The sequence below is a fragment of the Hylaeus anthracinus genome, unplaced genomic scaffold, assembly GCF_026225885.1.
Source record: "Hylaeus anthracinus isolate JK02 unplaced genomic scaffold, UHH_iyHylAnth1.0_haploid 5, whole genome shotgun sequence".
NCBI lineage: Eukaryota > Metazoa > Arthropoda > Insecta > Hymenoptera > Colletidae > Hylaeus > Hylaeus anthracinus.
The window spans coordinates 12756321-12768636 of record NW_026535322.1 but is presented as its reverse complement, the minus strand read 5'-3'; the positions used below and the strand labels follow the sequence as shown (position 1 = coordinate 12768636).

At 35.8% G+C, this 12316-nt stretch overlaps 2 protein-coding genes across 9 annotated transcripts in view; both read right to left on the bottom strand.

The window, feature by feature from the left end:
- Nucleotides 1-18: 18 nt before the first annotated feature.
- LOC128895477 (DNA mismatch repair protein Mlh3-like) lies at nt 19-3026 on the bottom strand. Of its 2 annotated transcripts, none has more exons than XM_054158093.1 (7): nt 2581-3011; nt 2231-2494; nt 1995-2156; nt 836-1904; nt 660-763; nt 479-602; nt 19-406 (listed from the first exon to the last, which is right to left on the bottom strand). In XM_054158093.1, the coding sequence occupies exons 1-7, from the start codon at nt 2641-2643 to the stop codon at nt 27-29; spliced, it is 2166 nt and encodes a 721-aa protein (XP_054014068.1). In that variant the 5' UTR covers nt 2644-3011; the 3' UTR covers nt 19-26. The 2 variants fall into 2 exon arrangements, with proteins under 2 accessions (XP_054014068.1, XP_054014069.1); XM_054158094.1 differs by having other exon boundaries at nt 117-406; nt 475-602; nt 2581-3026.
- Nucleotides 3027-3058: 32 nt separating this feature from the next.
- Nucleotides 3059-12316, bottom strand: part of LOC128895478 (ETS-like protein pointed) — a 179340-nt gene continuing 170082 nt past the window's right edge. For all 7 annotated transcript variants that reach the window (XM_054158095.1, XM_054158101.1, XM_054158096.1 and 4 more), the window contains 5 exons: nt 7863-8063; nt 6871-7179; nt 5987-6265; nt 5459-5756; nt 3059-5387 (listed from right to left, as the gene is read on the bottom strand). In XM_054158095.1, coding sequence (XP_054014070.1) covers nt 5324-5387; nt 5459-5756; nt 5987-6265; nt 6871-7179; nt 7863-8063 — 1151 coding nt within the window. In that variant the 3' untranslated portion in view covers nt 3059-5323. The remainder of the gene's footprint in view (nt 5388-5458; nt 5757-5986; nt 6266-6870; nt 7180-7862; nt 8064-12316) is intronic.

The window sequence follows — 12316 nt, the reverse complement described above, 5'->3', positions numbered from 1 at the left end:
GTTGTATAGTCTATTCATTAAATTATTTATAAAATTATAGATAAGCAAACAAAGTAGAATATACCGTGACAAGCTTCCATTGCAATTGCGTTATGAATGGTGAGTGGAAGATCACTGATCCGACGACATTCGTTATTTGTACAGTTTTCTAATACTTCGTTTAAAAGGTTCTGCACTTTGAGCTTTAATTTCATCTCGTCGTAACGATATTTGTTTCTTTTTAAACATTCTGGTACTGTATGCACCATTACAGTGTTATCGCTTACGATGCTCAAGCTTATTCCAAATTTGTTTAATCGCACTGTATTTGATAGTAGTAAATTGCATTTTTCTGTAGGTAATTGTATCATTATAGGATGCTTTAGTTTGATGTAAAACAGCTGATCTCTCGTTTCTGACTTGTATTCTAGAAATTATATTATTATTTATCAATATTTATCGATGATCACTTTAATGCTGAATTCACATAAATACTTGCTGTGAATTAAATATTCGTATCGTATTCTCTCGTGAATAGCATGTTGATCCATTAATAAAAGCACCTTAGAATCGTTATGAACTATTAATCCCACTAATAATTCATTATTCATCTGACCTAATATCTGAAAAAAAATAAATAATGTTATTATAATGCACGTTAATCCTTATAAGTTACCTACTGTTACGAATTTCAGGAGATCCTTCTTCAATCTGAATTCACGGAACTTTTGAACGTTTTTACACGGACGTACACCCATCTCTTGATGAAGCAACGTATCTTGTACTAACAAAAATTCAATATATTAACATGTCTTCGTAATTGGACAAAAAATATGTATTTAATTCAAGCATTTACTTGGCAATCCATACTTCAATTTGACTGAAAATATACTCTCACAAGATTCATTGAAAGTATTAGTCTTGGTCAGTTTCGAAATGCCACGTAATAGTTTATGCAATTTAAGTGGCAAGAAATCGAAATGCTTATAAAAATTTCGAGAGTTGTTATTAAATTTATTTATCTTATTTACAGTGTGCGATCCACTATTAAGGTAAGTCCAATTAGACCATTCAGAAAGTGTCAATGTAACAGTTTCTTTCGTTACATTATTAGTTTGTGAAACAGGAGTAAACAGTTGAACGGTGTTAGTTATTTCATTTGATTTTAATTGATTCGTAGTTATTTCATATCCTGTTTCATTATTTTTCCATTCTTTTTGTGTAAGAATGTTGTTAAGCTTCAGTTGTTCACAAGATTTTACTATAGAGACGTTTCGTTTATCAACTGCATTGCCTTGAATCAGTGGAACTTCTATCTCTGTAATTTTTTTTTTAATAATATTACACAACGAGTGCAGTATGCAGCCCTGTTTGGACGTTTTAGTCAAATGATTTATGCAGCTGTAAATCCTATGTTCAATAATTTGATTCGAATCACTATTAAAAGGAGACATAGCATTCTCGACAAAAATATTCACTATTGCACTTCGAACAGTATGTAGTAAATCTTGAAGAATAGGTAAAACCAAAGTTTTCTTTCCTTTTTCAATGGTAAAAAAATATTCTTCACATGTAATAAACAATAAAATAAAAATTGTTTCTTTCTTTGGTATTTGCCAATAATGTTTTCTTGCAAAATTATGCAGTGTATTGATAAAGATAGCTGAGATCATTTGCAAAATTAATGGGCAATGAACAAATCTATTGTTTAAAAACACATACTGTTTAGCACTCAATTCAGTATTAGTCAAACCAATGTACGCACAAAATTTAGCATCAGATTCTTTGGTATCTTTAATGTATAGCAAATTATTAATTGATATTTCTTTGTTATATAAAAATTTAAAAATTTCTATCGGCCTATGCTGCTTGGTGATTCTTAAAATAACTTTTTTTTGTTGATCATCTCTGATGGAAAATGAAACCTATACATGTATAAAGTACACCAATAAATTCTTGTTCTATATTGTATTTCAATAGCAATGTTTCTATGAAAAATATGAATTTTTACTTACCTGCAAATTAACCATGGCAATGTTTGCAATTAGAAGGCACATTAAAGGTACGTCCCACATATTCAATGATAATTCGTAAAATCCATAAATGCTTATTGTAGTACCATGAGATATTCTTCTTTGAGTTTTAACAGTCTTTGGAGCTTGGTACATTTTGAAAATCTAAAAATAAAAAAGGATTATCAGTTCAAATGATAAGATTCTAATTTAAAAATAGATAACAATACAGTCATTACCTTTATATACGTTTTAAATGAATTATAGTATCTAGAAGTAATTAACATGGCATTGGACAATCTGCGAATGTTAACAAGTGTTTGTTTTTTTAAATTACAAATGTCAAGTATACTCCAACAATTTCTTTGCTCATTGTACTCTGCAATATCTTGTAGTGTACCTCTAGATATCCCTCTACCATTGTCTATTACTTGAATTTTACGTTGTTCCCCGTGAATTCGTATTGCAATTGACGTAGCGTTTGCGTTTAAAGAATTCAACACCTGAGAATTTAGAATTTAAATCGTGATTATAATCGCAATGTATAAGATTAACGAATATGCATTCGTTACAAGTATTTTATATTTACCAATTCTAGTATACATTCTGGTAGACTTGTAACGTTCGACATTGCAATTATTGATGTTTCCATTTTAATATTATTAGGAATAAACTAAGACAATTCCAAATGTCTTTAAAATGTTCGCTCAGATTCATAAATTCAACTGCTACTCATAGGCTCGCGTCCAATCTTGTTCAGTTATTTAAAGTAGCGAATCATTGGCTGCCATTACGACCAATCAGTTTGAAGCAGTTTGAAATTGTCAATTGTAGGTTAGGGATGACATGTTACCTTTATATACCTTTAATGATACATAATTTGATTATTATGCAGAGTATTGTAAAAAAGGTGGTTAAATGTTTTTTTTTTTTTAGTACTGGAACTTTAGGAGGTTACAAATTCTGAGATATTAATTCATGTTATTTTTGTTAGAAGACATGCAACGGAGATAATAAAATTGACTATCGAATGGGAATATCGAATAAAATTATCTTTTTGGGCGACGTATTTATAAAAATTTTTTATTTTATTGCAACTACTAAAGAATTTTCACATGTCGCTGTCGTAATCTCGCATAATTATCGAAAACGATGATCGAATACTTTTATACACAGAATACGTGGAATTTCGTACGCTAGCAATTTCTGTTCTCTCTTTTATTCGAGTAGGAGTATTCAATATAATTTACGAACGTTGGTTGTGCGCATAAAAGGTAGGAGTTGAAATCAAAATGATATTACACGTAATGCGTATACCCTATTGATGCTCGTATAAATTCGAAATGCATATTCCGTATAGCTTCCATCGATTTCGTTCGACGTTTGCGTTCGTGAGTCGATTTCGAAATTAGTACACTGTTAACCACGTTCCGATAATTATACAGACGTGTCTACATTATATTCTGTATTACATACAGAAAACTTAACAATCGTGACGGATATTGTCAAGATCCCTAAGTTTTGGGATTAGCTAAATTTCCATGAAAACATAGTTCTGGTCGTGGTCGATCATCGATCGACAAGTTTCTCTTTTATATAGATTTATTATCGAACGTCGTTCTATCATCGTTCTTTTTTTTTAACCGTCTTTTTCTATCCGGCTCTTCACGCGAACGTTCAACAAAACGCAATTAAAAGGAAGCTTAATTTACGTAAAGTACGTAGTTACATACGTACACATATAGATATGTAACGCGCGTAAAAAAATTCCTCGCTCCTATAGTTTCATCCGTCGTAACGTATCAATATACTCGACATTATTACAATTACGTCCAACAGAACAACATTTTTACAATTTAGAAAAAAAAAATAAAATAAAATAAAATACACTCGTTCGGATACGGTGAATCACGTAAACTAATCGTAACATTATCCTTGAATTTCATTTACGCATACTTACCCCATTGTTCTACGCATTGGACGTGTACATATTATATACAGTTCAAGATCGCAAAAGTATTCTTCTATTATATCGCGGGTTTACACATTTATAAATGGAAGATTTATAAAATGAATTTCTTCGGAAAGTGGATTTCTTTTTTTTTGTTACATGCATACAATGTAATTATAGATACGACTGAAACGACACTTGAAACAGAAAAGTGAGACGAATTCGTAGTTTCGATTTTCTTGTTAAATATTGTATCTACGAATCACCAGTTTTAAAATGTTGGTCGAACGGGAATGTTGCATAATTTGCTAATACCTTGATTACCGAAGATTACAATTATTGTTTTCTATCTCAAGTACTGTTCCACATATCTATGACCTTGAACACTGGTTGCACGTCGCCCCCTCTTTCGAAAACAATTTTTCTGTTTTATCGTTAGGAAATAATAGAGATCAACGAAACGTAACGATTTCGTTAAGGAAGAAACGCGCCAAAACATACAACTTGCAGCGAAATTAACAGCATACCTTTTTCGCGCTCGAAACGATCTTAAATATTATAATTCTCCGACGTTATATTTGGGCCTGGTCGCACATCAGACATCGAGAGAAAGTGAAATAGGAAAATCAATGATAGTATAAAACGAGTGTTTACAGTTGTTGCAGCTAGCGAGCTTAGAAACGTAATACTAAACTTAGTAATAATCTACACGTAGAAAAGCATCGAAATGTTGGATTGAAAGCTCGCCGTCTAATAAAATGGTATAATGGCTTCATTGTAGTAAAATTATAGTAATAACAATCACATATGGTGTCATCTATCAACGAGATATTAACACGCACGTTTAAAATGATGGGGACATAAATAATTTAGACGCATCGTGTGCTCGACGTAGTGCTTAGAAATCATGTAACATTAAAAATATATGTATATATATATATTTATATATATTTATATGTATAATATATATATATATATAATATGTATAAATTGTTGAGTTATTTCCTATAAATATCTTCTAAAATCTGGCTTGGCAAAATTAATCACTTAGAAACAAATTCACAATTTTTTAGTCATTAACTTTAGGCACCAATGGTATGCAGACCCTGTCTTTGGTACATACGACCGATTCGATTTTATTATACCCAAACAAGGTATAATTGTAATATATCTGAACGTAGAAGACATGGATTGTTAGTCTTCCGCCATTGACAAATTCTTTCGTTAGCGATACACCGTTGGTTTGTTCTTCCATTGTTTGTTCGTTACACATTGTTCGTTACATTTTTTTTGTTGCATCTTTGTTTCAGTGCGATATCTACGAATTGCTTGGATTCTTTGATATACGACACGGTCCTTAAACACGTCCAGTAACAAAAACTCAGTCTTCTTCCTTCTTCTCTGGTTTCAAGTCCACCATTGCATGGAGTTCTTCTGGACTGTATCTGCAATCAAACGCACGCAAATAATGCAACATTCTGTCGTCAGAATAATTAAAATAACGTTGCATACTTACCCTAGGAGACTCTGTAAGTCACAGACAAAACGGTAGACGTATCGCTTTCCAGCGGTCTTGTGTATAATGTTCTTGTCGTAGTAATAACGAAGACCACGGCTCAGTTTCTCGTAGTTCATTTTAGGCTTGTTCTTGCGAATGCCCCAGCGACGAGCCACCTCGTCCGGGTCTGTCAGCTTGAATTCCCAGCCATCGCCGGTCCACGAGATGAAGCCTTGGCATGATTTGTCTGTTAGAAGTTCTAACAGAAACTGCCAGAGCTGAATGGGGCCTGAACCAGTGAAGCAAGGTCCACTGCCTGAAAAATTAACCCATGAAATATAATAAGAATCAAATATATATAGTGTGGAGCATTTAAGACCTAGGACTTGAATAAATTCTTTACTTTTTGATGATTAAAGAAAAGAAGTCGAGTGTATAGCTGTACCCACAATGAAGCTATCGATATTAGATTATTTATCACCAGTCAATGAGTTATTCAGGTTCTCTGTCAGGATGCTATAGCAATGAAAATTTCAAGGGGCTTACTTGTGTAACCGGCGATCATCGCGCTCTGCAACAGAGGCTTCTGATCCGGATTGTTTCCGATAGACGAGGGATGATGGGGATTCGAAGAGTCTCGCGGGCCAAGTCCTGCGAGAAAAGCGGGATGGTGGGACAGGTGTTCTCCAACGGGACCGACTGCCCATTGATCACCGCCAACGCCGCCACCTCCGCCACCGCTTCCGCTTCCAGGAACCGTTTGGAATGGCGTCGCGTCGTACTGCCCGTAACCTCCACTCTCGCTGTATCCCTCATGATAGCGACCTGTTGCAAGCAAACACTTGTTAACACTTTGATCAATGAACCAAATGAATAGATAGGGGAAGACTCGTCTAACGCGTACTTTTTCAATTTCTTTCCTACTATTACACTTCTTTCTGCTTTTCATCTTACATATTTTTCTTGTTAAAAGGTTTAACACGTAATGCGAATTAGTAGTAAATGGAAAATACAATAAAAAATATTTCAAGTAGTATGAGTTTGGCAAGTGACTCGTAATTCGATCATTTAGCTTGGAATCACGTCTATCAGACGTGCAATTCACAACGGAGAATGCCGCGCGCGTGCCAAAGACGTGCTCCGCCTAGAATGGTCGGCGTCTTAGCCGACGTTTGAAGAATACCATCGTTTGACGAAGTTATACAATAGTAAACTAAAATTTTTTAAAAATTCTTCATTCGATATAATCGAGGAATTATGCTTAATCGCGGTACTTTATCACAGACGTTTATCTAACTCTTTGCATACTTAGCTCACGAGTTTGAGTAGATTTGTTGCACAGAAAATGGATTCGAATGGTTCTAGATTTGAATGGATATTTTACATGGATATGAATGAATATTTAACGCTTCAGCAGTCGTTCAACTCACCTCGGGGGTAGCTTTTGTACGGCGACGGTTGGTACTTCGGCTCGAGGTGAATACCAGTGGTGCTGTAAAATTCTGGGGAAGCGTCCAGATTGTAGGGATGGGGAGGCTGATGATCCTGCGACAGGCTGTGGTACTCCGAGGCCTCGTCGTATCCGGAATAGTGAGCTGGAGTCATGTAACTCTCCGTCGCAGTTTGGCTGACCCTGAGGTCGCTTTCATTGGTCCCTGTACCCGCGAGATCGTTGCCGCTCGTCAACCCTCCGCCACCACCTTGCAGGTGTTCCGTTATATGGTGATTGCTGTAGGTCGCTGTAAAGTAAATGGATTCTTAAAAACTTGTACAACTCTTTCTACAAGACTTCATATAGATACATACACTTCTCATGTGACTTGGACACGTTTTTAATATTTTATTTGCGCTTTGAGTATATGTTATTACTAGACTGCGAATCTTTATGCATTTATAAGCAATTTGAATGTGCAAGAAACTACAAAATGCAAACAATATGCAAGAATATAAAAAAGATTGAAAGTAAAGTTCATGTTATAATATTTGCAGAATATAATAATTTCCTATTTAGATTCAATTCTTGTAGGCACTTTCGCGAAGATTTTATTTTACATAAAGATCCGCAGTCTAGTTATTGCGTACCTCGTGTCATTTTACATTTAGTTTCTTTTCTAGGCGGAACATTAGCCTTTTCAAACGATGACTGCGTCTCTTAACCCTTTCCAGTGTAGTGGGACATACATATGTGTCCCAATAAATATATCTGGTTGCCGTTAGTCAAGTTACAATTGAGATTCTTAGAAAATTAACATAATTCGCGCTGGAATAAATTGTCTTTTGTTTCTCTGACTACAGCCTTTCATTTATAGTCTATATATAGTATATATAGTTTATATATTTAAACAGAAAACGGGCATGGTCGAAAGGGTTAAGAATACACTTATAAATGACAAATTTGGCGCTTGATAGAGACAGTACTTACACTCCGTTTTAAGCTGGTTTAAGTTTCGTAGATGTATGTAAGCGCTGTTCGCGCTGTTATTGTTATTATTGTTATTGTTGCTGTTCGGAGTACTGGAATGAGAGTTCGGGGCTTGAGTGCTATGGCTATGCGGCGGAGGCGAGGTTTCGTCCCTCTGGTTCTCGTCTTGGCACACGGGACTGCGGAGATGATTGTAACCTCCTGAAAAAGGCAAAAAGAGAAACATTTTTTAAATTCATCCACTACGTATTTCAAAACAGATATAGTTACAGTAGATACAGTTTTTTGGTATTTAAGATCAACGAAGAATTCGTGGGGAGATCGTTCTGTTTGTGAACACAGTAAAACTATTAATGGGGAATCAGTAATTGTAGATGGCAACAGCCAAGTTTTTAGGTATCAGAGACACTCCTAACGTTTCAACGACTATCGATAGAGCTTATCTAGGACTTAAAACTCGGATTCACCTATGCGGAGGTAATGGATCTCAGGTAAGCCCTCGACACTTGCACGATGATCAAGTGAACTTACTGTTCCTATATTGTGGCCACCTAATCTGGTTCTACAGTGTTGGTAATGTAAGATTTGGATTCACTAATTCAGTATAGAGGCAATGGATCTCAGGTAAACCTTCGACACTTGCACGATGATCAAGTGAACTTATCGTTCCTCTACTGTGGTCACCTAATCCGACTCCACAACATTTACTAATCTTGAACTCGCCTATATCAATAACTCACAGAGCTTGAGGCTCGTAACGAGCAAGCTGACTGACCAAGGCTCCTGACGCTTGGACTTTTATCAATTGAGCTCATCATTGCTCCACTGTGGTTGCTTAAACAGGATTATGGTTTTAGATGTGCTTCGAAGGATCTCCTCATCGACGATCATTTAAGCCAGCGATCATTGACCAATGAAGCAGCATGGAAAATCATTCCAACAAATTCCTAAGGATCGCGCGCTGTATCACGGGAGGCACGGAAACTGCAGGGAGGAACCGCTGACACGTGGGCGGCGCGCATCTCAACGATTGGCCAGAGGGAACTCCGCCTATCCTCGACTTCCTTTCTTGAGCACGAGAAGCCCATCACGCGCGCGCGCGCGCGCGTCCATTACGGAGGCTGCGACCGCGTCCTCCTCGTTCGGTTACGGAACGCTCAACCGAGGCGATTTCGAGCCAGAGATTGGCAAATTTCCTTATTCAGATATACAAATTTCGAATGGCCAGCAAAAGACAAACAACTTTCGAGCTGGTAGTTTGATGGAAATTGTAACCTGGGTTATATTAAGGAGACTGGAAAGTAATGTCGTTTCTTTTACATTAAACTTGAACAAATTTTTAATTAATTAGATAATCGGCCTCGTTATCAACACCCTTTTGCCATCTAGTGTAGAAATTTTCAATGCCAGATCGATAAAAATCAATGAGCGAATGATAAACAAGTATTTGAAATTGCAAAAACGACATTAGTTTTCAGTCCACCTAATAAGATGAAATTGTACTCCACGTTCGATGAACGAAGGCTTGTAGCTGTTTAACGGAATAGAGTTTTCTCATTTTTCTTATTTTAGTCATCTGTTTAAATCAATTTTTTCCAAAATCTCTGTTTCGGACGAGGGGGTCTGGACCAGATTTGTCAACCAGAAGTGGCTTCCATTTTTAAAAAAAACGACTCTATTTTGGAGTTGAAAAGTTTCTTTTTTTAATACTCTAATTCTTTGTATCTCGAGAGGTGACTCTCAGTCATCATTAGGTTTCACGCAGCAAATCTACAATACCTGATCTATAATGTAATCTTCTTTAGGTTTAATTTCTTTGGAGCTCGAAGTGTAAAATGATTGTAAAATGATTGTCGGCGAGATAAAGGTGACCTTATTCTCAAATCTCGATAGCTTAGAATCCATGGCAATAGAATGCTAAGAAACATCTCGAGTTGCTGCCAGATACCAAAAAACAAGGCCTCGATTGCAAAGGGTCAAAAAATTCGAGATAAACGAAACACCCTGTACATCTGTACCTCAGTAATACATTAAATGTCCATGAGGAATATAATATTAGTCAAATAACATAATGCCTTAATGTACCTTAAGTCATAAAAATATAAAAAAAGAATCTTTCAAAATTATAATGTTTGAAAAGGCACATGTAATGATTTCTGTTTGCTCTAAATGAATCCACACTAACCAAAGCAATTTTTATCTGTAAATTCATTATAACATACAAATATACTGTCTAAGAAACATCTCGAGTTGCTGGCAGATACCAGAAAAAAGGCTTCGAGTGCAAAGGGTTAATTTTTTGTATCTCGTAAGCTAATGTATCTGGATACCATCGATAAGGGGAATGGTCCAAGGCTGACCAATATGTCTGACCTAGTATGGTTAGTAACTACTGCCAGGACTTATATCTTTTTCTACTTACAGTAGATTTAGCTTACATTAGCTTGTTGGCAATCGATAATGAACTGAAACGTCTCGATAGATCGTTGTGAGAAGTCGAGTTAGTTACATCGAGAAACAAGGGAAGAAGCGAAATGAACGGAGGCGAGAAGAAAAACAAGAAAGATAAGAAAAGGTAAAATCGAGAAAAAAAGCATTAATATAAGCGAATGATTTGTATTTAATTAACACTTTATCTACCGAGCTAATTAGAAACAGACTTTAATTCGAAAAAGAATTTTCTACAGTATCATATGCCAATCTAGGCTGACAATAATTCTTCCATACTGTTACTGTGGGTATATTGAAAGTCAAGTCTGTTTCCAAACACTGAACATTGTAAGTAGACAACCATCAACACAGTAAATAAATTCGAATAGCTAAATACTGCAATTTTAAAAGCCTAAAAATAGGTTCCCGGTAAATAAAGTGTTAATCTTTACGAAGTATAATTACGAAATATAAGCGAATTAACTGTATTCGATTACTCTTCACGAAAAAGCTATTATGTCACAAATGCATAAAGTACGCAGTCTAATTACTGTACAAAGGTTTACGACTCTTTTCATAGTCGAACCGATCCAAGCTCGTTAAAAATGTTTAAACGTTGGCATCGGACCCGCGGAACGTTCAATCTTTCGATAACGACGTAATCTACGGAGATATTGTCGTTGGTCTCCCGCGGACTTATTTTCATTAGCGATAATTTCACTGTTTGGAGTGTCAGTTTAATTTCATTAAGCAAAACCGGTTATGCAACAGCATCGATACTATTTGTTTCGCGCGGACAGCCAACGGGAAACTGTATATCCTGTTTCGATTATTCGCGGTAGATTAATATCTTTTTTGGCAAAACGCAGAACGATAAGACGCGAAAATCCAGCCGAATCTGAAATCGAGACGTACGCGAACGAAAGTCTATAGAAATCGCTTAAATCTTATCCGAAACACCGTTCCATCCTGACGAAGAAACAAAGAAGCTCGATGTGTATACTAAATTTTGCTCGAATCATGTTATACGTCTTTTATGCAGCAAGACGAAGTCAGCTTGACACAGTACAGGTAACCCTTCTATAACATGGTACATAGGTTCCTAGAAACTGTATTGTAAGAGACCCAGAGCCAGTACAAAAAGAGGAGTTACGTTCCCAAAACATATTGAAAACAAACTTTTGTTTTAATTCTTCATAAACAATTTTACTTTCATTAAAAATATAACTGTATGTACGAGAAAAAAAATATTTTAAATTAACGCAATTTCAATTTAATACATTTCTTCGTCTCCATTGCTCGGTATAATCAACCGAGAACATTTTTTTGGCAGAATGATATCGCCTTTACTTTCAGAACTTTTTTCTACATTTTGTTCTTATAAGTCTCGTCGTGGCTGTAAAAATACAGTGTTGTACAAAGGTTTTTGCAATTTTCTTATCGTGTTGGAGCGGAACCGTGTTATAGGATGCCGTGTTATAGAAGGGCTACCAGTATCTCGATATTTCAAATATCGCTCTATTCTTCGTTGATTTGTAAGGGTTTAAGGCGTCTAACACTAAACCTATCACGACCAGTCAAAGAACAGTTTTCAAGCTTTTCTATACAGTCCTTATCCGTGCATTATTCAATTCAGTTCCACGTTAAATAAAAAAAAGTGTCATTTCCATCTAATGCATTTAATCGTGAAAAGTGTCTTTAATACTTATCACAATGGAAATAGTTACAAACGAACGCAATAATTCAACCTTGGTTAACGCGAAGCTATTAGAGGTGTATATTATAAAAAGAATTATAACGATGTCCAAAAAAAGTTGCATCAACTCCACAGTGAACGCGTTCAGGTGACTCCGAATACGGATTGCTTTGAAAATATCGATAGCTGGTTTTGCCATATAATCTACTAATTACTCGGAGCAGCGTGTCGGAAGCATTAGCAGTTTGCAACTCGACGAAACACTTTCCACATCGCGCCCCTACCACCTCCGTTAATGGCATGCAAGACAACGGCTTCCGCGGATTAC